This window comes from Notolepis coatsorum (assembly GCF_963971535.1).
Source record: "Notolepis coatsorum genome assembly, chromosome: 7".
Classification (NCBI taxonomy): domain Eukaryota; kingdom Metazoa; phylum Chordata; class Actinopteri; order Aulopiformes; family Paralepididae; genus Notolepis; species Notolepis coatsorum.
In genome coordinates this window covers 53,390,821-53,418,711 of record NC_140171.1, presented here as the reverse complement: position 1 = coordinate 53,418,711, position 27,891 = coordinate 53,390,821, and the positions used below count along the sequence as shown (strand labels likewise).

At 40.7% G+C, this 27,891-nt stretch overlaps 1 protein-coding gene across 1 annotated transcript; it reads right to left on the bottom strand.

Annotated features, from left to right (window-relative positions):
* Positions 1-27,891, bottom strand: mpv17l2 (MPV17 mitochondrial inner membrane protein like 2). Its single transcript, XM_084318615.1, has 6 exons — positions 27,539-27,891; positions 27,072-27,293; positions 23,806-23,967; positions 23,300-23,376; positions 6,839-6,967; positions 1-2,547 (listed from the first exon to the last, which is right to left on the bottom strand). The coding sequence occupies exons 2-6, from the start codon at positions 27,259-27,261 to the stop codon at positions 2,155-2,157; spliced, it is 951 nt and encodes a 316-aa protein (XP_084174741.1). The 5' UTR covers positions 27,262-27,293; positions 27,539-27,891; the 3' UTR covers positions 1-2,154.

The following is a 27,891-nucleotide window of genomic DNA, read 5'->3' as shown; positions in this document are numbered from 1 at the left end:
TGTAATTTTTTTAATAGCTAGTTTCTAAGCCAACTATAAAAGACAGGTACTTCCAATACAAAGACTTGTATTCTTTATTGCACATATCTTTGTTGACTTAACATGCATTGAGAAAAAAATGCATGTTAACACTTTGGCTGCCATGAAACGTGTTTAGACGTCATTGCCGGCCATGCTCAAGTTGCCGGAGGACGCTGTACAGCGTCCTTATATCAATATTTCAAAAATATGCGATCGGATTCATATGTCCCCTCCGCTGGCCTGAGATCCACCAGGAGGACCCACTGAGCTCTCTGGCGGTTCAGGAGCGCCATCTGGTGGCCGATCGGCGCAATCGCTTAAACAGGAAGTGGCATAGAGGTTGTGCTGGACGTCCGTATTACTTCTGGGCACTCGCTATAGGTCCCGGCATTCTAGCTCGTGACAATACACAGTGATCGATTGCCAATAACTCGATAAACAACATGATTTGGACGTATATACCATTATACAAGCTGGAGATGGACCGGGTAAATCTACATCCCATAATGATAAGATTTCTACTCTACGATGATCGCCCAACGGCGCGCGGAGACTGGGGTGAGTTTTAGCGTGTAACGTTACCGTCTTCGATACTAACTGCTATTATCAACATTTGACCCACATTAGATGATTGGTATAACGCTGCCCACGGAATTATAAACGCCCCCTAGCCCATCCGGTCAACATCAGATGACGTGTAGTAACTTCTAGAAGTACGTCTAGTTGGAATTTTTTATATCGCGCTGATTGCCATAAAACTGTATTGCATCATCAATATAATGCATTTGGGGCTATAGATCACGTTCTGGAGAAAGCTGCAGAAAGAGATGAAAACATACTTATACATTAGACCATACTTTACTATGAATATGTGAATGAAAAAGTTTAACGTTGCTACACAATGAACAATACATATAGGACTTTGAATGGGCCCTAATAATGGCAATGTAGCAATAGAATTTAAAAAGTTATAGCCATGCAAAGAAGGGGTACTTCTCCATAGACAAATAGAGCCGGCAACCTATGGTATATCATGAATTTAACCCAAGGCAACCAAAGTGTTAAGTCAACATGCATTGAAAAAAATTAAACATTCAATGACCAAACATATTGCAATAATGTCTCATTTACTGATTGGCATACTTTTTCAACTTTTAACAACTACAGTCTAACTACTGTACATAGTTCATGTCTGGGTTGAAATTGTACTAAATCCATAGTGATCCAGGTAAACTAACGTTACTTGACATTAAACAACTTTATAGATTCAAAGACAACTTTGAATTAAAACATTATACATTTTTCATATTCCTGCAGATAAAACAATGTCAAATTTTGCTGAATATTTACAAGGGATGCTTGAAGACCCTGAATAAATGATTCATATTAAGGCAAGGTTAATACGTTTTAAGCACATAACAGCTGGTTTTTGGATATGACATATGGAATGATACAATACATATAAAATACAGTTCTCTAATCTATGACTTCTTACACAGTGGCTGCAAAGATGCAGTGTGAATATTAAAGACAATCAATTATTAAGTTGTATAGGTCATTTAAATCTATGAATCGTTGTCCGAAATGTTTGGTAAATGACATTACAGATATCAACATGGCCGCACACTTACATTATATGGGAGGTAGAGCAGTCGCCTGGTAGTCTGGAAGATTCCCGGTTCGATTACCGCTTGTCCCGGGCGACCGTCGGTTGTGTGATAGTAAAGGGTTAACCTTCTGCCGTGTGGCAGTGAAAGGGTTAACCTTCTGTGTATTGTCGCAGTGAAAGGGTTAACCGTTTGGTAGCGCGGCAGTGAAAGGGCTCCCGATGAGCAGGTCGGCACCTTGCATCGTCTGCTGTGTGAACGTGTAAAGTAAATATATTGTAAAGCGCTTTGGATAAAAGCTGCTATATAAACGCAGTCCATTGACAGGCAGTAAGGCCGCATTAAAGGCCTGAACCCAGAACATAGTTGATGGTAGTCGTACAGTAGGCTTGAACAAAACACACACATAAATAAATACACAAACAGGGCATGGAGTGACTAAAACTCTACAGCGAGGAAGGGAAAGTGTTCCCAGGTTTAGGACCGTAGATCCATAGCTCCTCTGGAGTGGGCCGTGGACGGGGCTTTAGCTGGGAGCAGCCGGCTCAGTCCTCTCCCGGTCCCAGGTCCCCACGGCACGGCTCTCCGAGACCGGCTCAGTCCTCTCCCGGTCCCAGGTCCCCACGGCATGGCTCTCCGAGACCGGCTCAGTCCTCTCCAGGTCCCAGGTCCCCACGGCACGGCTCTCCGAGACCGGCTCAGTCCTCTCCAGGTCCCAGGTCCCCACGGCACGGCTCTCCGAGACCGGCTCAGTCCTCTCCAGGTCCCAGGTCCCCACGGCACGGCTCTCTGAGACCGGCTCAGTCCTCTCCCGGTCCCAGGTCCCCACGGCACGGCTCTCTGAGACCGGCTCAGTCCTCTCCAGGTCCCAGGTCCCCACGGCACGGCTCTCCGAGACCGGCTCTCCAGGGACATCCAACTGGAAGGACATCAGTGAGGCCGCTAAGTCATGGGGTAGTCATTAAACAGGGTGGGAATAAACATTACACCATATTTGATCTATTTATTAGTGCTGTCAGGCGATACATTTTTTTTAATCTAATTAATTACAGGATTTGTAATCAATTAATCACATTTTAATCGCATAACCATTTTAGGCCTGATATTCTATATTCTATAATCATATTTCAAATGGCATGTGTCCGGATGGCAGAATTCAGTACTGTATCTACAAAAAATTGTGTTATTCACAGTCAAAGATAAAAAGATTTTTTATTGATATTCTCCTTTGGTTCATTACAATTGACTCAAGCCTAGTAACAGACACAGTATTTCTGACACTGGGAACACATTCCCTGAGATCCATAGATGTCCCTAGAATCAGATACCAAGAACATGCAAATGGACCATTTAAAAAAAAAAGTCTGTAAATGTGTATTCTACGTTCTTATGGAATGAATGAGATTAAAAAAATATAAATATTTTTTTTAATTAATTTTGAGTTAATTTTCATAATGCGATAATTTGCTGTGTAATTCATTAATCTAATTAACGCGATAAACTGACAGCCCTACTATTTATTCCTAAATGATTTGCACTACCGCTTCTACCTCATTTTTGCATTTAGTTTTTTTTGCATTTTGTACATTTAGTTTTGTATATTTTGTATTTGGTCTTTATTCTTTTAACTTTTTTACTGTATGAAGCACAATCTCAGGAGGGTCATACAGAACCAAGCATTTCACTATAATGTACACAAATAATACAGTAAGAGTGAACAGTCTGTGTTGACATTGCGGGGAATAAAAGAAGAATCCATAGCAGCACTGTTGCCTATGACAATGCAATTTCCCCTTAATTGGGATAATAAAGGTTTTCATCAAAAAACATTTCATTTCAGAGCCTAATTCAAGATAAGACACTAATATTTTACATATACATACATAAGAAAAGCTTTGGGTGGAATGCTCCTTTAAACACCCGACTAGCGGACTTACTGTGTTTAAGGTGAGACAGGGAGGTGTCCCAGCCTAAAGTGATGGTGTTGTGACTCACTCTGTGTTTAAGGTGAGACAGGGAGGTGTCCCAGCCTAAAGTGATGGTGTTGACGTCTTTTTTTAGCATTTTTTTTGCGTTCGTTTTGGTTTTAGTTCGTTAATTTTTTTGCGTTAGTTTTTTTGCGTTTTCGTTTTAGTCCGTTCTTTTTTTTGCGTACTTTTTTTTCCCGTTTTCGTTTTAGTTCGTTAATTTTTTTGCTTTTTTTCCCCGTTTTCGTTCGTAAATTTTATTGCGTTTTTTTTTTCGTTTTCGTTTTAGTTCGTTCGTTTTTTTGCGTTTTTGTTTTAGTTAGTTAGTTTTTTTGCGTTTTCGTTTTAGTTTGTTAGTTTTTTTGCGTTTTTGTTTTAGTTCGTTCATTTTTTTGCGTTTTTTTTCCCGTTTTCATTTTAGTTTGTTAATTTTTTTGCGTTTTTTTGCGTTTTTGTTTTAGTTCGTTAGTTTTTTTGCGTTTTCGTTTTAGTTAGTTAATTTTTTTGCGTTCTTTTTTCGTTCGTTTTGTGTTCTTTTTTTGCATTTTTTTGTTGCGTTCCTTTTTGTTTTAGTTCGTTAATTTTTTTGCGTTCTTTTTTGCGTTTGTTTTTTTGCATTTTCGTTTTAGTTCGTTCTTTTTTTTGCATACTTTTTTTGCGTTTTTGTTTTAGTTCGTTAGTTTTTTTGTGTTCTTTTTTTTGCGTTATTCGTTTTAGTTCGTTCATTTTTTTGCGTTTTTTTCACGTTTTCGTTTTAGTTCGTTCGTTTTTTTGCGTTTGTTTTAGTTAGTTAATTTTTTCAGTCTTTTTTTAGAATTTTTTTTCGTTCGTTTTGGTTCGTTAATTTTTGTGCGTTCGTTTTTTTGCGTTTTCGTTTTAGTCCGTTCTTTTTTTTGCATACTTTTTTTTCCCGTTTTCGTTTTAGTTCGTTCATTTTTTTTTGTGTTTTCGTTTTAGTTTGTTCGTTTTTTTGCGTTTTTGTTTTAGTTCGTTAGTTTTTTTGCGTTTTTTGCGTTTTTTTCCCGTTTTCGTTTTAGTTCGTTCATTTTTTTGCTTTGTTTCCCGTTTTCGTTTTAGTTCGTTAATTTTTTTGCGTTTTTTTCCCCCGTTTTCGTTCCCCCGTAATTTTTTTGCGTTTTTTTTTCATTTCGTTTTAGTTAGTTCGTTTTTTTTTGCGTTTTTGTTTTAGTTCATTAGTTTTTTTGCGTTTTCGTTTTAGTTTAGAATTTTTTCGTTCGTTTTTTTGTGTTCTTTTTTTGCGTTCGTTTTGGTTTTAGTTCGTTAATTTTTTTGGGTTCGTTTTTTTGCGTTTGTTTGTTCTTTTTTTGCATACTTTTTTTTGCGTTTTTGTTTTAGTTCGTTAGTTTCTTTTGCGTTTTTTTTTTCCGTTCGTTTTTTTGTGTTCGTTTTTTTGGCGTTTTCGTTTTAGTTCGTGCGTTTTAGTTCGTTTTTTGCGTTTTTGTTTTAGTTCGTTAGTTTTTTTGCGTTTTCGTTTTAGTTAGTTAATTTTTTTGCGTTCTTTTTTCGTTCGTTTTGTGTTCTTTTTTTGCATTTTTTTGTTGCGTTCGTTTTCGTTTTAGTTCGTTAATTTTTTTGCGTTCTTTTTTGCGTTTGTTTTTTTGCATTTTCGTTTTAGTTCGTTCTTTTTTTTGCGTACTTTTTTTTGTGTTATTCGTTTTAGTTCGTTCATTTTTTTGCGTTTTTTTCACATTTTCGTTTTAGTTCGTTCGTTTTTTTGCGTTTGTTTTAGTTAGTTAATTTTTTCACAGTCTTTTTTTAGCATTTTTTTTCCCGTTCGTTTTGGTTTTAGTTCGTTAATTTTTTTGCGTTCATTTTTTTGCGTTTTCGTTTTAGTCCGTTCTTTTTTTTCCCGTTTTCGTTTTAGTTCGTAAATTTGTTTGCGTTTTTTTTTGTGTTTGCGTTTTAGTTTGTTCGTTTTTTTGCGTTTTCGTTTTAGTCCGTTCTTTTTTTTTGCATACTTTTTTTTCCCGTTTTCGTTTTAGTTCGTTAATTTTTTTTTGTGTTTTCGTTTTAGTTTGTTCGTTTTTTTGCGTTTTTGTTTTAGTTTGTTAGTTTTTTTGCGTTTTGTGTTTTTTTCCCGTTTTCGTTTTAGTTCGTTCATTTTTTTGCTTTTTTTTCCCGTTTTCGTTTTAGTTCGTTAATTTTTTGCGTTTTTTTCCCCCGTTTTCGTTCGTTAATTTTTTTGCGTTTTTTTTTCATTTCGTTTTAGTTAGTTCGTTTTTTTTTGCGTTTTTTTTTTAGTTCATTAGTTTTTTTGCGTTTTCGTTTTAGTTTTAGTTTAGAATTTTTTCGTTCGTTTTTTTGTGTTCTTTTTTTGCGTTCGTTTTGGTTTTAGTTCGTTAATTTTTTTGGGTTCGTTTTTTTGCGTTTGTTTGTTCTTTTTTTGCATACTTTTTTTTGCGTTTTTGTTTTAGTTCGTTAGTTTCTTTTGCGTTTTTTTTTTCCGTTCGTTTTTTTGTGTTCGTTTTTTTGGCGTTTTCGTTTTAGTTCGTGCGTTTTAGTTCGTTTTTGTTTTAGTTTGTTAGTTTTTTTGCGTTTTCGTTTTAGTTAGTTAATTTTTTTGCGTTCTTTTTTCGTTCGTTTTGTGTTCTTTTTTTGCATTTTTTTGTTGCGTTTGTTTTCGTTTTAGTTCGTTAATTTTTTTGCGTTCTTTTTTGCGTTTGTTTTTTTGCATTTTCGTTTTAGTTCGTTCTTTTTTTTGCGTACTTTTTTTTGCGTTATTCGTTTTAGTTCGTTCATTTTTTTGCGTTTTTTTCACGTTTTCGTTTTAGTTCGTTCGTTTTTTTGCGTTTGCTTTAGTTAGTTAATTTTGTCACGGTCTTTTTTTAGCATTTTTTTTCCGTTCGTTTTGGTTTTAGTTCGTTAATTTTTTTGCGTTCGTTTTTTTGCGTTTTCGTTTTAGTCCGTTCTTTTTTTCCCCGTTTTCGTTTTAGTTCGTACATTTGTTTGCGTTTTTTTTTGTGTTTGCGTTTTAGTTTGTTCGTTTTTTTGCGTTTTTGTTTTAGTTCGTTAGTTTTTTTGCGTTTTCGTTTTAGTTAGTTAATTTTTTTGCGTTCTTTTTTTCGTTCGTTTTTTTGTGTTCTTTTTTTGCATTTTTTTGTTGCGTTCATTTTCGTTTTAGTTCGTTAATCTTTTTGGTAAAGTGATGGTGTTGTGACTCACTCTGTGTTTAAGGTGAGACAGGGAGGTGTCCCAGCCTAAAGTGATGGTGTTGTGACTCACTCTGTGTTTAAGGTAAGACAGGTAGGTGTCCCAGCCTAAAGTGATGGTGTTGACGTAGACAACACGGAACTTGGGTGAGAGGAAGTAGAAGTTGACCATCTGCGCCACAGGCCAGACACACCAGTCAGCCTATACATGTAGGGAAAGAGAAACACAAAGATTAGCATAAAAAACAACCTCCAAGAAGTGGCCCCATTTAGTTTACAGAAAATGGTAAATGGTGCCTTTATATAGCGCTTTTATCCACACGTTCACAGCGACCACGGAGGCGACCACGCAAGAATACAAAAACTTTATTGCCATTTCAACACAGTTGATTGGGATTTGTCTTGGTGACACATACAGTACAGACATTATAAAAACATACAATAAAAAACACAAGAATACATGCAATACAATCCCCACAATAAAAGTTTTACACAAACAATTAAAAAGAAAAAATGCAACAGTACCTAAAATAAATTGCTCAGTGTTCCAGTTTAAAGTGCATGTTGCCTTAAAGTGCCTGTCGGCTGGTGCTAGCCCTTGTGGTGCAAAGTGCCTGAACATTTGTACTTGAGTTCAGGTGACGGACAGCCTCGGGATATGTACTGTTTTTAAAACGGGATGTCCTGCACCTGAGACTTTGGAGTCTTCTGCCAGAGGGAAGGTGCCAACCTGTTCATCGGGAGCAATCAGGGGTTAAGTGTCTTGCTCAAGAACACTTCGACACGATGCCCGGGAGGAGCGGGAATCAAACCGGGGAACCTTCCGATTACCAGACGAGACAACCACTCAACCTCCTGAGCCACTGTCACCCCGGGGGGTGTGGCCATAAAGTTCAGGGGAAGAAAATCATACTTCTGCCGATATCGGAGGCATTGACAAATATTTTTGGGAAGTTTGATAAAACTTTTTGGTAAAAAATTTAATGTTGTGCAGACAGTACTGATGACAGTAAGACACTGAATGTCACTGTGTGACTCAGACAGTACTGATGACAGTAAGACACTGAATGTCACTGTGTGACTCAGACAGTACTGATGACAGTAAGACACTGAATGTCACTGTGTGACTCAGACAGTACTGATGACAGTAAGACACTGAATGTCACTGTGACTCAGACAGTACTGATTACAGTAAGACACTGAATGTCACTGTGACTCAGACAGTACTGATGACAGTAAGACACTGAATGTCACTGTGACTCAGACAGTACTGATTACAGTAAGACACTGAATGTCACTGTGACTCACAGTACTGATTACAGTAAGACACTGAATGTCACTGTGTGACTCAGACAGTACTGATGACAGTAAGACACTGAATGTCACTGTGTGACTCAGACAGTACTGATGACAGTAAGACACTGAATGTCACTGTGTGACTCAGACAGTACTGATTACAGTAAGACACTGAATGTCACTGTGACTCAGACAGTACTGATGACAGTAAGACACTGAATGTCACTGTGTGACTCAGACAGTACTGATGACAGTAAGACACTGAATGTCACTGTGTGACTCAGACAGTACTGATGACAGTAAGACACTGAATGTCACTGTGACTCAGACAGTACTGATTACAGTAAGACACTGAATGTCACTGTGACTCAGACAGTACTGATTACAGTAAGACACTGAATGTCACTGTGTGACTCAGACAGTAGGGATGGGTACCTTTCACATTTGAACCGATACCGGTACCGGTACCTGTGAATCGATACCGGTACCCAACGGTACCTTTTTTCGGTACTTTAAAAAAAAATTTTTTTTTTTTTTTTTTTTTACTTTTTTCTTTTCATGTCAACGTTCACACGCACAATATATGCTTACCTAGGATTTTACTTAATTCAACAACAAAGCAGTCGGAGCAATGACGAGCCGAAAACTGTAGAAATTTAATTTACCTACCTCAGTCGTAAAAAAAAAATCCAAACTTCAAATAACTACAATTTCGACAGTTTTCGGCTTGTCATTGCTCCGACTGCTTTGTTGTTGAATCAAGTCAAATCCTAGGTAAGCATATATTGTGCGTGTGAACGTTGACATGAAAAGAAAAAAGTAAAAAAAAAAAAAAAAAAAGTAAAAAAAAAAATTAATAAAAAATATTTTTTTTTATTTTTTTTTTATTTTTATTTCGGTTTCTCACTTGATTCGATATTCGGTAGTACCGACGTGTTTCGGTTCGGTACCTCAAAAGTACCGAATTCGGTACCCATCCCTATCAGACAGTACTGATTACAGTAAGACACTGAATGTCACTGTGACTCAGACAGTACTGATGACAGTAAGACACTGAATGTCACTGTGACGCAGACAGTATTGATGACAGTAAGACACTGAATGTCACTGTGACTCAGACAGTACTGATGACAGTAAGACACTGAATGTCACTGTGACTCAGACAGTACTGATTACAGTAAGACACTGAATGTCACTGTGACTCAGACAGTACTGATGACAGTAAGACACTGAATGTCACTGTGACTCAGACAGTACTGATGACAGTAAGACACTGAATGTCACTGTGTGACTCAGACAGTACTGATTACAGTAAGACACTGAATGTCACTGTGACTCAGACAGTACTGATGACAGTAAGACACTGAATGTCACTGTGACTCAGACAGTACTGATTACAGTAAGACACTGAATGTCACTGTGACTCACAGTACTGATTACAGTAAGACACTGAATGTCACTGTGTGACTCAGACAGTACTGATTACAGTAAGACACTGAATGTCACTGTGTGACTCAGACAGTACTGATGACAGTAAGACACTGAATGTCACTGTGTGACTCAGACAGTACTGATTACAGTAAGACACTGAATGTCACTGTGACTCAGACAGTACTGATGACAGTAAGACACTGAATGTCACTGTGTGACTCAGACAGTACTGATTACAGTAAGACACTGAATGTCACTGTGACTCAGACAGTACTGATGACAGTAAGACACTGAATGTCACTGTGACTCAGACAGTACTGATTACAGTAAGACACTGAATGTCACTGTGACTCAGACAGTACTGATTACAGTAAGACACTGAATGTCACTGTGTGACTCAGACAGTACTGATTACAGTAAGACACTGAATGTCACTGTGACTCAGACAGTACTGATTACAGTAAGACACTGAATGTCACTGTGACTCAGACAGTACTGATTACAGTAAGACACTGAATGTCACTGTGTGACTCAGACAGTACTGATTACAGTAAGACACTGAATGTCACTGTGTGACTCAGACAGTACTGATGACAGTAAGACACTGAATGTCACTGTGACTCAGACAGTACTGATTACAGTAAGACACTGAATGTCACTGTGACTCAGACAGTACTGATTACAGTAAGACACTGAATGTCACTGTGACTCAGACAGTACTGATGACAGTAAGACACTGAATGTCACTGTGTGACTCAGACAGTACTGATGACAGTAAGACACTGAATGTCACTGTGTGACTCAGACAGTACTGATGACAGTAAGACACTGAATGTCACTGTGTGACTCAGACAGTACTGATTACAGTAAGACACTGAATGTCACTGTGTGACTCAGACATTACTGATGACAGTAAGACACTGAATGTCACTGTGACTCAGACAGTACTGATGACAGTAAGACACTGAATGTCACTGTGACTCAGACAGTACTGATGACAGTAAGACACTGAATGTCACTGTGTGACTCAGACAGTACTGATTACAGTAAGACACTGAATGTCACTGTGACTCAGACAGTACTAATTACAGTAAGACACTGAATGTCACTGTGACTCAGACAGTACTGATTACAGTAAGACACTGAATGTCACTGTGTGACTCAGACAGTACTGATGACAGTAAGACACTGAATGTCACTGTGTGACTCAGACAGTACTGATTACAGTAAGACACTGAATGTCACTGTGACTCAGACAGTACTGATTACAGTAAGACACTGAATGTCACTGTGTGACTCAGACAGTACTGATTACAGTAAGACACTGAATGTCACTGTGTGACTCAGACAGTACTGATGACAGTAAGACACTGAATGTCACTGTGACTCAGACAGTACTGATTACAGTAAGACACTGAATGTCACTGTGACTCAGACAGTACTGATTACAGTAAGACACTGAATGTCACTGTGACTCAGACAGTACTGATGACAGTAAGACACTGAATGTCACTGTGTGACTCAGACAGTACTGATGACAGTAAGACACTGAATGTCACTGTGTGACTCAGACAGTACTGATGACAGTAAGACACTGAATGTCACTGTGTGACTCAGACAGTACTGATTACAGTAAGACACTGAATGTCACTGTGTGACTCAGACATTACTGATGACAGTAAGACACTGAATGTCACTGTGACTCAGACAGTACTGATGACAGTAAGACACTGAATGTCACTGTGACTCAGACAGTACTGATGACAGTAAGACACTGAATGTCACTGTGTGACTCAGACAGTACTGATTACAGTAAGACACTGAATGTCACTGTGACTCAGACAGTACTAATTACAGTAAGACACTGAATGTCACTGTGACTCAGACAGTACTGATTACAGTAAGACACTGAATGTCACTGTGTGACTCAGACAGTACTGATGACAGTAAGACACTGAATGTCACTGTGTGACTCAGACAGTACTGATTACAGTAAGACACTGAATGTCACTGTGACTCAGACAGTACTGATGACAGTAAGACACTGAATGTCACTGTGACTCAGACAGTACTGATTACAGTAAGACACTGAATGTCACTGTGACTCAGACAGTACTGATGACAGTAAGACACTGAATGTCACTGTGACTCAGACAGTACTGATTACAGTAAGACACTGAATGTCACTGTGACTCAGACAGTACTGATGACAGTAAGACACTGAATGTCACTGTGTGACTCAGACAGTACTGATGACAGTAAGACACTGAATGTCACTGTGTGACTCAGACAGTACTGATGACAGTAAGACACTGAATGTCACTGTGTGACTCAGACAGTACTGATGACAGTAAGACACTGAATGTCACTGTGTGACTCAGACAGTACTGATGACAGTAAGACACTGAATGTCACTGTGACTCAGACAGTACTGATGACAGTAAGACACTGAATGTCACTGTGTGACTCAGACAGTACTGATGACAGTAAGACACTGAATGTCACTGTGTGACTCAGACAGTACTGATGACAGTAAGACACTGAATGTCACTGTGACTCAGACAGTACTGATTACAGTAAGACACTGAATGTCACTGTGTGACTCAGACAGTACTGATGACAGTAAGACACTGAATGTCACTGTGACTCAGACAGTACTGATGACAGTAAGACACTGAATGTCACTGTGACTCAGACAGTACTGATGACAGTAAGACACTGAATGTCACTGTGACTCAGACAGTACTGATGACAGTAAGACACTGAATGTCACTGTGTGACTCAGACAGTACTGATGACAGTAAGACACTGAATGTCACTGTGTGACTCAGACAGTACTGATGACAGTAAGACACTGAATGTCACTGTGACTCAGACAGTACTGATGACAGTAAGACACTGAATGTCACTGTGACTCAGACAGTACTGATGACAGTAAGACACTGAATGTCACTGTGTGACTCAGACAGTACTGATGACAGTAAGACACTGAATGTCACTGTGACTCAGACAGTACTGATGACAGTAAGACACTGAATGTCACTGTGACTCAGACAGTACTGATGACAGTAAGACACTGAATGTCACTGTGTGACTCAGACAGTACTGATTACAGTAAGACACTGAATGTCACTGTGACTCAGACAGTACTGATTACAGTAAGACACTGAATGTCACTGTGACTCAGACAGTACTGATTACAGTAAGACACTGAATGTCACTGTGTGACTCAGACAGTACTGATTACAGTAAGACACTGAATGTCACTGTGACTCAGACAGTACTGATGACAGTAAGACACTGAATGTCACTGTGACTCAGACAGTACTGATGACAGTAAGACACTGAATGTCACTGTGACTCAGACAGTACTGATGACAGTAAGACACTGAATGTCACTGTGACTCAGACAGTACTGATGACAGTAAGACACTGAATGTCACTGTGTGACTCAGACAGTACTGATTACAGTAAGACACTGAATGTCACTGTGACTCAGACAGTACTGATTACAGTAAGACACTGAATGTCACTGTGACTCAGACAGTACTGATTACAGTAAGACACTGAATGTCACTGTGTGACTCAGACAGTACTGATTACAGTAAGACACTGAATGTCACTGTGACTCAGACAGTACTGATGACAGTAAGACACTGAATGTCACTGTGACTCAGACAGTACTGATGACAGTAAGACACTGAATGTCACTGTGACTCAGACAGTACTGATGACAGTAAGACACTGAATGTCACTGTGACTCAGACAGTACTGATGACAGTAAGACACTGAATGTCACTGTGTGACTCAGACAGTACTGATTACAGTAAGACACTGAATGTCACTGTGTGACTCAGACAGTACTGATGACAGTAAGACACTGAATGTCACTGTGTGACTCAGACAGTACTGATGACAGTACGACACTGAATGTCACTGTGACTCAGACAGTACTGATGACAGTAAGACACTGAATGTCACTGTGTGACTCAGACAGTACTGATTACAGTAAGACACTGAATGTCACTGTGTGACTCAGACAGTACTGATGACAGTAAGACACTGAATGTCACTGTGTGACTCAGACAGTACTGATGACAGTAAGACACTGAATGTCACTGTGACTCAGACAGTACTGATTACAGTAAGACACTGAATGTCACTGTGTGACTCAGACAGTACTGATTACAGTAAGACACTGAATGTCACTGTGTGACTCAGACAGTACTGATGACAGTAAGACACTGAATGTCACTGTGACTCAGACAGTACTGATGACAGTAAGACACTGAATGTCACTGTGACTCAGACAGTACTGATGACAGTAAGACACTGAATGTCACTGTGTGACTCAGACAGTACTGATTACAGTAAGACACTGAATGTCACTGTGACTCAGACAGTACTGATGACAGTAAGACACTGAATGTCACTGTGACTCAGACAGTACTGATGACAGTAAGACACTGAATGTCACTGTGACTCAGACAGTACTGATGACAGTAAGACACTGAATGTCACTGTGACTCAGACAGTATTGATTACAGTAAGACACTGAATGTCACTGTGACTCAGACAGTACTGATTACAGTAAGACACTGAATGTCACTGTGACTCAGACAGTACTGATTACAGTAAGACACTGAATGTCACTGTGTGACTCAGACAGTACTGATTACAGTAAGACACTGAATGTCACTGTGACTCAGACAGTACTGATTACAGTAAGACACTGAATGTCACTGTGACTCAGACAGTACTGATGACAGTAAGACACTGAATGTCACTGTGTGACTCAGACAGTACTGATGACAGTAAGACACTGAATGTCACTGTGACTCAGACAGTACTGATGACAGTAAGACACTGAATGTCACTGTGACTCAGACAGTACTGATGACAGTAAGACACTGAATGTCACTGTGTGACTCAGACAGTACTGATGACAGTAAGACACTGAATGTCACTGTGACTCAGACAGTACTGATTACAGTAAGACACTGAATGTCACTGTGTGACTCAGACAGTACTGATGACAGTAAGACACTGAATGTCACTGTGTGACTCAGACAGTACTGATGACAGTAAGACACTGAATGTCACTGTGTGACTCAGACAGTACTGATGACAGTAAGACACTGAATGTCACTGTGTGACTCAGACAGTACTGATGACAGTAAGACACTGAATGTCACTGTGTGACTCAGACAGTACTGATTACAGTAAGACACTGAATGTCACTGTGTGACTCAGACAGTACTGATTACAGTAAGACACTGAATGTCACTGTGACTCAGACAGTACTGATGACAGTAAGACACTGAATGTCACTGTGTGACTCAGACAGTACTGATGACAGTAAGACACTGAATGTCACTGTGTGACTCAGACAGTACTGATGACAGTAAGACACTGAATGTCACTGTGTGACTCAGACAGTACTGATGACAGTAAGACACTGAATGTCACTGTGACTCAGACAGTACTGATGACAGTAAGACACTGAATGTCACTGTGTGACTCAGACAGTACTGATGACAGTAAGACACTGAATGTCACTGTGTGACTCAGACAGTACTGATGACAGTAAGACACTGAATGTCACTGTGACTCAGACAGTACTGATGACAGTAAGACACTGAATGTCACTGTGACTCAGACAGTACTGATTACAGTAAGACACTGAATGTCACTGTGTGACTCAGACAGTACTGATTACAGTAAGACACTGAATGTCACTGTGTGACTCAGACAGTACTGATGACAGTAAGACACTGAATGTCACTGTGACTCAGACAGTACCGATTACAGTAAGACACTGAATGTCACTGTGACTCAGACAGTACTGATTACAGTAAGACACTGAATGTCACTGTGACTCAGACAGTACTGATTACAGTAAGACACTGAATGTCACTGTGTGACTCAGACAGTACTGATTACAGTAAGACACTGAATGTCACTGCACTGTTATCAACACCATTTGCAGCATCTGCACAACCGGTCAATGTTGGTAGCATTTCGATGAAGACTTGTGGAGATATAGATGTGAATTGATTTTGCATATTTTGTGATGAACTTCATAATTGACCATAGGTAGTACAGATGGAGCAGAGTAGAGTGTGCCCTTTGCTGCCATCGGTAAGGAGGTGCCAGATCCGCTCAACCAGAAGGGGGCGCTCCGGTTACACCTATGTAGCGATTCCGACTATTCGTCTCTCCCACCACCTATAAGATCTTCCACTAAACCACCTATAAGATTTGTATGCGGTTTATTGAACCAGGAAGACTCTGTGGCGGCTAGTCGGCTACCAATGCATCATTGGTCTGTGATTTGGCTTCTCTTTGGCTTGGTGTGTAGTCTTTCATAGATAGATAGAAACTTTATTGCCATTTCAACACTGTTGATTGGGATTTGTCTTGGTGCCACATACAGTACAGACAATGTTAAAAACATACAATATAAAAACACAAGAGTATAATCCCCACAATAAAGAGTTTTACACAAACAATTAAAAAGAAAAAATGCTACAGTACCTAAAATAAATAGCTCAGTGTTCCAGTTTTAAAGTGCATATTGCCTTAAAGTGCATGTTGGCTGGTGCTAGCCCTTGTGGTGCAAAGTGCCTGAACATTTGTACTCAAGTTCAGGTGACGGAAAGCCTCGGGATATGTACTGTTTTTAAAACGGGATGTCCTGCACCTGAGACTTTGGAGTCTTCTGCCAGAGGGAAGGGGGTTAGAGGTCGTAAGCAGGGTGAGAAGGGTCCCCGATCACCTTCTCCCCTTTCCGCCGGATTTGTGTGGCATAAATGGAGGCCACAGAGGGGAGCTCACAGCCGATGATTTTTGACGCTGTGCGTACAGTTCGTTCTAAATGTCCCCTATCATGGACGGTGGTGTTTCCGTACCACACAGTCATTGAGAAGGTAAGGACACTCTCCACAGTGGCTATAGAAGCTGAGCATCGCCTCCCTGGACACACCAAACTTTTTAAGCTGGCGCAGGGAGTGGAGCCTCTGGTGGGCTTTGCTAATTATGAGGCTGGTGTTAACTTCCCATTTTAAATGATCACATATGGTGATGCCGAGGAATTTGAAACAGTCTACCCTCTCCACCTGCTGGCCGTTTATGTACAGAGGGGGGTGGACTGCCTCCCCGCGCCGGAAGTCAACTATAATTTCCTTTGTCTTAGAGATGTTTAAAAGCAGGTCGTTCTCCTTGCACCATACAGCAAAGCTATCGACTTCAGCTCTATAGGCCGATTCATCCCGGTTCTTAAAATTAGTCCCACTACTGTTGTGTCATCCGCATATTTAAAAAAGATCTGACAGAATCAGAATCTGTCATGTGCCAAACTATCTCAACGGGGTCCAGATCTGGAGATTTGGTGGCCATTTTGACTCAATGTATCCCCTCTGCCTCAATGCACGCCACTTGCAGCAGTGTGTTTTGGGATCATCGTCTTGGAAAAACCTATGGAAAAAACTATTAACTCATTCTGCGCCAATCATGGAAAAAGTCGGGTTAACTCACCAACCGTTCAGCGCCAATCACGAGAAAAGTTGGGTTTTAATTGTTATTTCTTTTATTAGCTATATCCATAAATTTTTCATCCATCCAGCCTGATGTTATCATTGGGAATGGGTCTGAGCTCGCAAAAGGGCAAATACCGCCGCCTATCTGATTCGTGTGGGCGGGGTTTAAATACTCCGGCAGGACTAGCGTTTACAACATTACATCTGCGGGGGGCACCGCGCTCCAGGGCCCATTTCATGTATGCATGAGGAAGGATAATAATGATAATCTAGTGTTGATTTCAGGAAGATTCGATAATCAGGCAAAAAATTACAACGTGTTTAGTGTGGGCGGTCAGGTGGCGTAACGGAGATTGCGTTCGTCACCAAACCCCGGAGCGGCTCGATTCGCCTGTTCGAATCCAGCTCACAGCTCCGGCGTTGTCACCAGCTTGGCTGGCCGTTCACACTAATACAATTGGCAGTATTAGAGGGTGGGAGAAGCTGGCGGGGTGGGTCCGGGTCGTTGTAAACAGCGACTCCTACAGTTCGGTCGGGGCGCCTGCTAAGCGCGGATAGGACCGGAGTGGGATATTGTGATCCTTCCACACGCTACGCCCTCTCAGTGAGAGTCCACGCTGCCAGGTGAAAAGAAGCGGTGATTGGCTGGACGTGTGTCGGAGGAAGCATGTGGTAGCCTCCACTCTCCCAGACCGACTGTGGGGGGTAAGTGCGCAGCGACCAGGAAGGGGATTGGGAATTGGCATACAACTAACATTGGGATGGGAGAAAATCGGAGGAAAATGGAGGGGGAAAAAGATCAATAATAAAAAAAAAAAAACGTGTTTAGTGTATTCCACTAAAGGGCTATTATCGCGACTTTTCCTGGGATTACTAAGAATAACCAAAACTATACTCGTATTCAAAACGGTATAAAATGGATATGTACGGATGAAAAAAACAATCTGTTTTGTGCATGTTGACTGGAAGCAACTCACTGACAATCGACGGGTGTATTAGACCCATAGCTATAATATAAGATATATTTTAAGCACTCGCAAATGTCGCAGTCTCCCCATTAATTAAAGCGATGGCGCTCTAGCGCCCCCTGGCGCTGATTGAGTTAAGTGGTCATAAATTGTTAAATAAATCAGCTTTTGCTCAGTAATGCTTTGGAACATGTTCCTGTCTGGGCTCTGACGTCATGTTGTGGATACAGAACTGTGATACCGATGTTGCTTGGCCATCTCGTGATAGATTTGCAATTGAATTACACTAGTCTCATTTAATATTATTATTATTATTATTAGTCTCATTTCATATTATTATTATTAGTCTCATTTAATAATATTATTATTATTATTATTACTAGTCTCATTTAATAATATTATTATTACTAGTCTCATTTAATAATATTATTATTATTAGTCTCATTTAATAATATTATTATTATTACTAGTCTCATTTAATAATATTATTATTACTAGTCTCATTTAATAATATTATTATTAGTCTCATTTAATATTATTATTACTAGTCTCATTTAATAATATTATTATTACTAGTCTCATTTAATAATATTATTATTATTATTAGTCTCATTTAATATTATTATTACTTGTCTCATTTAATAATATTATTATTACTAGTCTCATTTAATAATATTATTATTATTAGTCTCATTTAATAATATTATTATTATTACTAGTCTCATTTAATAATATTATTATTACTAGTCTCATTTAATAATATTATTATTATTATTACTAGTCTCATTTAATAATATTATTATTATTATTACTAGTCTCATTTAATAATATTATTATTATTATTATTACTAGTCTTATTTAATAATATTATTATTATTATTAGTCTCATTTAAATTCAAAACTGCATTCCAGGGGGGAGGGAACAGCCCGGCGCTGTGGGTGCTAAGTTCCTCGTTCTCCGCTGGTCATCAGGCCTTTACAAGAGTAGGAGGATGACACGGATATAGTTTGTCCCCATCAAAGGCTGACCACATGATATAATAATAATGATAATAACAATATCATATTATGTTTTATGTCTAATTAAAATAATTACCATATACTATAATAATGCATCATCTACTAAGGGATGGATACATTTTTGGGACATGGAAATGTAGGGTTTGTGAAATAATATTTAATGATGATCTTGTATCTTCGTTTGGGAAATACATAATTTTTGGAAAGTTGTGCTTCGATCAGCGATGTTTCTCGGCTGCTCCCATACATTTTCAAAAGCCCAGAGGAAGTCTTAACTTCATCATCATGAGTTATGTCAAATTTATATCAATATTTGTCCTATTTCTGAGAGCACTGTGGAAACAAGGCATCGTGGCATTCTGTCAGGCTTTGCGCCTCCTGGTGGCAAATAACAGAACAGCACTTCCATGAGAAATAAAAACAATACAAGAGCACAGCGTGAGTTTCTGGATGTGTGTGAGATTATGTGCAAAATAAATTAAGTTCAGTTGGTTAAGTGTCCATTTAAAAAATTTTTTAAGACAAACAGACCGTATACATTATCATCAAGAAGCCATTAAAAAGTCCTTCAATATGCCATGGAGGGATTATGCTAAACTTAAGTAGATGACTGAAAGTTGAAATTGGAGGCAATAGTGTCAAATCGGAATGCAAAAGGGATGACGTCTGATATTCATAATGATCACAGGTAATACTCATCCAGGAGCAGGTTAGGATCAATTGTAATTCAGAACTATAATGTTATGCTAAATCTACCCTTTTGTGCACAATTATGTTCAGGTACACGTCACGGTACTCTTCAATAGGTCTCCCATATATGACGCCATATATGATGGGATCATTGGTAAGTGCGGCACGGTGGTGTAGTGGTTAACACTGTCGCCTCACATGAAGAAGGGTTCCATCCCGCTTGGGGACCAGGTACCCAGGTGGGGTATCTCCTGGGCCTTTCTGTGTGGAGTTTGCATGTTCCCCCCGTTCTCCCCAGAAAAAGAGATAAACCCTTGCAAAGATGGACAGGAGCACTTGGATTGGGCACCCGGGCGCGGCCCCCATGCCACAACCCATGTCTGCTCCCGGGTGCCCTTTGGGGGAAGGACAACAGCAAGGGTCAAGCGCTAAGGATGGGCAGCGAATCCGGTCATTTTAAGGGTACCGACCGATTCACGTGAGATCCACCGGTGGCACATGTCGGTACTGTTTTTAGTTTACCGCAAAACGAACCCTATGAAGTGTGAAGTGTGCCGCACGTTCACGTCAACGCTCACGTGCACAATACACACTTACCTAGGATTCCACTTGAGTCAACAACAACAAAGCAGTCGGGCGATGGCGAGCAAAAAATGGTCGCAAGTGTGGTTACACTTTACAAAGCTAGATGCAGACAACGCTCGCTGCAATATTATATATATATTAACAAATTGTTGTAAATAGTAGATTACATTTTTAGAGACTAAAGTACTGAAAAAAGGTACCGTTGGGTACCGGTATCGATTCACATGTGAACAGTACCCACCCCTATCAAGCACAGATACAAAATGTCATCGGTGACCCAATAAAAGAGAAAATGCATACGGATGTTTCTTGTGTGTCGCTCGTCACGTGTGTGTCGCTGCACGACGACGTTGCAATGTGGTGCTACGAACAAAGACTTCATCAGGTCCAGTTTAATCTCCTATCTTTTCCATTAGCCATACAAACGGCAGATTCAATGGTACCCCAGAGGAGGAAAGACTTTATGTTAACGTTATGTAAAAGAAGAAATATGTAAAAGAAATATCCCTAACTACTGAAACTATATAAATATAGTTTAATTGTCTGGGTCCCTTATATCACGGGTTCCTTTTTTTTTGTCAAGGACACCCAAATTGACAAATAATAGTTCGGGGACCCCCATTTGAGAAGATATTTGTTGTTAAGACAGGATTTAGTCCAGAATTCCATAACTGTAGATGGAGAGATACCATTAGAGAGAGTGAAGCCTATGATATAGTCACACTTATATATTCTCTAATTGGGCTGACTTCTATACAATATTAGTTAAATTAAACTATTACTCATTTAGCTGGGGACCCCCTGGAGGTCCCCAGACCCCACCTTGAAAACTACTGCCTTATATGATGATTTAAGAAATGTACTCTTTAGTGAAATGTCTCCCATCGCTGTAATGTTTTTTTGGTTGGATGATAATGAAAGAGTTTTTTAGGGGTTAATTTGTAGTGTTTGGGAGAGGAGACCGAGCATGTTGTTTATGGTCTAGAGCAGGGGTGGCCAACCTTTTTTGAACCAAGATCTACTTTTTTATTTACCACTTAAGCCCGAGAGCTACCAGCCAAAATTGTATATTGTAAGCCGTCATTTGAGGCTTTATAAAAGCAGCATAATGAACACAAATCTGTCAGTGCAGAGTCCGACCTCATATTAAATAACAAACAGCATTGCTTGTTGTAATTAACAAAGAGAGGAAGAGTTGATTTAGCAAAAAAAAAAAAAAAATTTTTTTTTTTTTTATAATCAAATTTTATTAATCAAGATCTACTTGAAATCAGCCCGCGATCTACCTGTCGATCGCGATCGACTGGTTGGGCACCACTGGTCTAGAGTTTGTGCGGTCATAGATAACACTGGACTTTGAAGCCGTCTTTATTCATTGCAACATACTGAGGTCATGCGGCGGCACACACATGCAATTGGCGACACACATAGGACACTACTACATTTTTATTAAATGTCCTCTCTGCACTTGACCCATCCCGTCATCCTCCCCCCCCCAAGGGCAGCCGGGAGCAGACATGGGTTGCAGCCCGGGGACCAATCCAAGTGCTCCTGTCCATCTGCGTCAGGGACGCGACAGCGTTAGCGATCTGTTCTGCATGTTTTTCCATTGGTTTTATTTATTCTTTCTGGAGGGGAAACGCTTGTGAGCACGGAGGAGGACATGCAAACTCCACACAGAACGGCCTGGGAGATCCCCCACCTGGGTGCCTGGCAACGCGCCATCCTGGTCCCAAAGGAGTCATCGAACCCAGGACCTTCTTGCTGTGAGGCGACAGTGTTAACCACTACACCACTGTGCCACACTTACCAATGATCAGGCATGCAGTCATGCACAAACGCGGTTAAACGCCGTTTAGGTATGTCACTGAGGCAGAAGTGCGCGCGGATGTGCACGCGCACACACAAAAATGCGTTCACAATTGTCACTGGACTCGTCGCGCCGGCCGGCACTTATCACCTAGACTTAGCATAATAATAGGATACCGATAGGCGGTAGCATAACAACGCACTCCTCTCCTCCACCACCGCCTCTCCACCAGCGTCATGAGTCCTGGAGCAGCCGCCCAGCTCCTCTCCTCCACCACCGCCTCTCCACCAGCGTCATGAGTCCTGGAGCAGCCGCCCAGCTCCTCTCCTCCACTACCGCCTCTCCACCAGCGTCATGAGTCCTGGCGGGGAGTCGCTGAAGGAAACTGTCCTTCTGTTCTGTAAACTAACTCTAAGTTACATTGTTAATTTAGTTTGTATTTACTTTTCTAGTTTAAGTTAATTCAATTAAAGAAATTGTAACTACAATTACATTTAAAACATTTATGCATAATAATCATCTGTTCTGTGCGCAACCGAGGGAACATGTATGCGTGCACGCGTGGCGTTTGGGCCTTTCCCATATTACGACTGCACCACTGCCAATGATCCCATCATAATGGTGTCATATATGGGAGACCTATTGAAGAGCCTGGGGTGCAAAGCGTCTGGGAAATAATTATGTATTGGAGAGAAAGAGAAAGTGTGGAGGATGCACTGAGACACTGCAGGGGGCAGTCTTGTATGTATTTGTTAACACAGTGCTGCCTGGCATGGTCACTGAACTTCATGATAGCACTCAACAGGCCTCAAACTAAACCTTTTTTCTTTTTACAGATACAGATCTAGAAGAAATATCAATGTAGTGTCGGAATGTTCAGCACACCTTCGCTCCGTCAGAAAATAATCAAATATGTATCTCTATTTTCCTGGGAGGAGATAGAATAGAAATCATTCAGCGTAAACAAAAACAAAAGAATGACTTAGTTATGGTGTAAAATAAATCTTCTCTAAAAGTCAACTAAAAGACCCTAAAGGCCTATTAGTGGGCAAAACGACTAAAAAGGGGTAGCCGTACAAAATGGATGATATCTAAAACTATTTGGTCCACACAGCGTGTGAAAGCCCACTTGATGCATTACAGGAAATGACAGCAGATGGTTGAAGAGGTGTCTCTTTTCCAGACTCTGGTCTTACCTTGTAGAACTCCCAGAATTTGTCTTTGAACTCCTCCCATCCTTTGGAAAAACCATCTCCCTCGATCACACCCATCCCTACAATAAACAAAATCCTCTTATCAGATGTACATCAATCAACGTTGTTCTTTGTCCAGGGGCTGGGCAACACGCAGTTATATTCAAACAGGCGTGTCCAATGCACAAACAAACCAATTCATTGTATGACTAATTTAGTAATGTTGAGAATTGGCCCCCCATCCAAACTGGTTATTATTACCAGCCTCCTCAAGGTAGCTCCAGATGACCTTTGATCAATAGCAGCCTACAGTATGTTGGCAAACTATTCTCTTCACGTCTTAACCCTTTCACTGCCACACGACAGAAGGTTAACCCTTTACTATCACACAACCGACGGCAAGGTTAAGGTACAAGCTTTGACTCAATGTAAACTGTGTGTGCACAGTCACTCAGTCACTCAGTCACTCACACACACAACAACAGAGGACACCTCATGATCCCTCTCACCTACAAAGTACCACATTCCAAGAGTTGGTGATGCGATCAGCTGGTCCACCAACACCTTCTTGCCCACCGTCTTCAGGGCGTGGCCAACATAGAATCTGTCCAGCCAGGTGTACCAATAGTGCAGGACGGGTCCCATGGAGCAGCCCACGACACACATGCGTCCTGGGAGAGGAAAGAGGCGAGAGTATTCTGTTAACCCTTTCACTGCCACAATACACAGAAGGTTTGATTGATTGATTGAACATTTTATTAACCGATTGCAGAATGGGTACAATACAGTACAGCTCAATACACACAATTGTTAAGGGGATGCAGACCCGAGAAAGACTTTCGTCTTGTTTACATCAGGGTCCCCCATTTTCAATTCATCATAACATATATGACATACATGACATACAGATAGACAGTACTGCTACATCTATACATTTATGACATACCAAATTTACAAATACAGTACTGTTTGTGATACAAAAAGAGTAAAAAAAAGAAAAGAAGAGAGTATATACATTTGACGAAGAAACTGTACACGACAAAACCTTACTAGGTCCAAGAAGAGGGACTCGTGTATTACTGGGTTAGGACATTTACTGTACATTGGAGGGGGGGGTTGGGTTAGGGTATTTACTAGAGTTGTTCCGATACCGATACCAGTATCGGAAATGCCTCCGATACTGCCTAAAATGCTGGTATCGGCGAGTACGCCGAAAGTCTAGCCTCCGATCCCATGACGTCATTTATCTACTGCGGAGAGTGAGGATTATAAAATGAACGTGTTTTAAAGTGTGATGCTGTTTGTCATTTTAACAGCAGATACACTTTCTTAAATTCCATTGTCCCGACAGAGCGGTGTGACGGGGAGCTCGGATGTGTTTTGCTTGCTGGTGTTATGATAGCATTAGCTGAAAAGCTAGCTAGTTGGAACAACATCCGCTTTAACGTTACATCAAATCAGATGATCGCCTGTCCTTTCTCCAGGACCGGACGCGTGAATACTTTGGGCAGCCGAAGAGTGCTTCCGCGTTGCTCTGAATTGCTCTGATTGGCCGAGCGTGCACATGAGCCGCGACAAGCTCCTCAGAGGCAGGAATACTAAGCTCCGCCTTAGGCTCCAGGAGAGAGGAGAGGCTGAAAACCTGCAGTTCTTGCCCGACTGATGGGAGCCGAATCCCGGATCCGATTTTTCTGATGGCAGTCATTTATACAAATGGAAGTATTGATTGCGCCGTAACAAATCATTAAAAAAAATATACCGTTAACTGGAATATGTTGTGCCTTTACACATATGTTGGATTGTGTAATTGGTTTGTCATGACAGACCAATAAAAAAAAATCGCGATTTACCCGCTGGCTACAACAACACACAGTGACTACATGCATCATTGTTTACAATGAACGGTGGGGCTAATCTAAAGGACTGGACACGGACGCGTTAAACTAACCTAAAGTTAGTTGTTCACCAACAATCTACAGACACAAACAAACACAGAACCGGACTGTTATATTAAATTAATTGATTGCTGTTTAATGCGTCCGTGTCCAGTCCTTTAGATTAGCCCCACCGTTCATTGTAAACAATAATGCATGTAGTCACTGTGTGTTGTTGTAGCCACCATGTAAATCGCGATTCTTTTATTGGTTTGTCATGACAAACCAATTACATAATCCAACATATGTGTAAAGGCACAACATATTCCAGTTAACGGTATATTTTTGTAATGATTCGTTACGGCGCAATCAATACTTCCATTTATATAAATTGCGTTCGGGACCTGGGGGTATTCATCAGAAAAATCGGATCCGGGATTCGGCTCCCATCAGTCGGGCAAGAACTGCGGGTTTTCAGCCTCTCTCCTCTCTCCTGGAGCCTAAGGGGGAGCTTAGTATTCCTGCCTCTGAGGAGCTTGTCGCGGCTCATGCGCACGCTCGGCCAATAAGAGCAATTCATAGCAACGCGGAAGCACTCTTCGGCTGCCCAAAGTATTCACGCGGACCGGACACTGTCCGTCTATCAACAATAATGCACCCACAGTGAATCGTATTTAAGTCAAGTAGCTACTGACTAGCGTTAGCTGACTAATGTTATCAAATGTCAATGTGAAAACCTTGCGGGGAAGACAAGCTAGGTCAGCTAGCTTAGCTTGATAACGGTACCTTGGCTAAAGTTGGTGCTATTCATAATCCAGCAATAATGGCTGCAGACCTGCAAGCAAAGTATAGCAAATTCCAAGTGCCAAAGGATAAGAGTCTGAGGCGGAGTCTCAAAAGAGAATGTTGAATATTTATTTTGCATCGAAAATCACAACATAAACGTTAATACTAGCCAGAGCCTCTGCTACTAGCTAACAGACTGGGTAGCAAGTGCAACACCCTCTAACGTCCGTGCGGATCATTGGAGTAGGGTATATCTGCAGTGCCGCAGCCCCATACTTATTGAGCATAGAACTACTAATACTAATCTATACAATCACCTGTTGTTGTTGAATAAATACCATTACTTTCTAGTTATTACAAAAAAAACAGTATATATAAAACAGTATCTGTAGCTGTAAAAAATAAAAATAAAATAAAAAAGTATAATTTATATAATATATATATATTTTTTTTAATGTATGCACTTGTATCAGATCAGTATCGGTATCGGCCGATACCCAAAGCTTAGGTATCGGAATCGAATCGGGAAGGAAAAAATGGTATCGGAACATCTCTGGTATTTACAGGGGCCAGTTTCTAATTGCAGTCTCCCGTAGGTGTTCTTTGAGAGTGTTTTTGAAGGTGGGTAGTGATTTACATTCCTTTACAGCTTCGGGTAGGGCGTTCCACATTGATGTGGCATAATTGCGAAACGTGTTTAGTCCCTTGTTTGAGCCGAATCTGGGTTTAACATGATTTGTGGAGCTCCCTCTGGTGTTGTGATCGTGGTATTCACTGACCTTTGGGAAGTATTTTGACATGTACATGGGTACCTTGGTCGTGTAGTGTAGACCAGGCCCATTGCAAGCTGCTGGTTAACCCTTTTAACCCTGGTTAACCCTTTCACTGCGACGACACACAGAAGGTTAACTCTTTCACTGCCACACAACAGCTGCGACCGTCGGTTGTGTGATAGTAAAGGGTTAACCTTCTGTCGTGTGGCAGTGAACGGGTTAAACAACTCAGGTGGAGGAGCCATGGGAATTCAGAGAGCACCAAATATAGTGTGTCGCGACGTCGACATTATTAATACGTTGTTATTATTATGGGGATTATAAGGTGCTTGTGCTCCTCACCTGTGCGGGTCCAGTCCCGGACTCTGGCGGGGTCGGCCCGCCTCTCACGGGTCTGCTGCAGGACGTCCCCCAGCGCCAGCATGCCCCCGCCACTCACCGTGTTCGTGACGATCAGGTACCGGCCTTGGAAAAACGGCTTCCAGTAGAAGGATATTCGAACGAGGAAGTCTTTACTCGCCCGGGGAAGCATGGTGGTGGTGTTCAGGTGTCACGGACTGTCATCTGATGCAAGGACAACGATTGATTGATTGATTGATTGATTAAAAATTTTATTAACAGATTGCAGAATGGGTACAGTACAGTACAGCTCAATACACACAATTGTTAAGGGGATGCAGACCAGAGAAAGACTTTCGTCTTGTTTACATCAGGGTCCCCCATTTTCAATTCATCATAACATGACATACAGATAGACAGTACTGCTACATCTATACATTTATGACATACCAGATTTACAAATGACATACCAGATTTACAAACGATGTCCTTTACTTTGCTAGCAGCAAACAAGTGTCGGTGTGCTCTGTGCTGCACAAACCGGCGATGAAGTAAAGTAACAAGTCAATGAGGTTCAAAGTCTGTTCTCTGTGTTTCACCCCCCGGTGTGACGTCGCGTCATCTGAGCGACACTGACTGGTGTTTAGATGTTTCTAGAAACACGTTCTTTAGCTCATTTAAACTGCAGGGTTTCACCACATGGTCTCTGAAACGGTCTCTTCCTCTCGGTTTGGTGTAATAATAGGACAACTGGCATATTCTTCTTCTTTTGTAAACATAAAATGTTTAATCTGACAACAATACACTTCGGTTCCTACCTACA

Excerpts from the sequence above, each read along its gene's own strand:
- mpv17l2 (XM_084318615.1), bottom strand. The coding sequence starts at position 27,261 with ATGCTTCCCCGGGCGAGTAAAGACTTCCTCGTTCGAATATCCTTCTAC. Across the intron at positions 23,968-27,071 it reads CCGGGACTGGACCCGCACAG|GACGCATGTGTGTCGTGGGC; the intron begins GTGAGGAGCACA and ends TTCCTCTCCCAG. Across the intron at positions 23,377-23,805 it reads TGGAATGTGGTACTTTGTAG|GGATGGGTGTGATCGAGGGA; the intron begins GTGAGAGGGATC and ends TGTTTATTGTAG.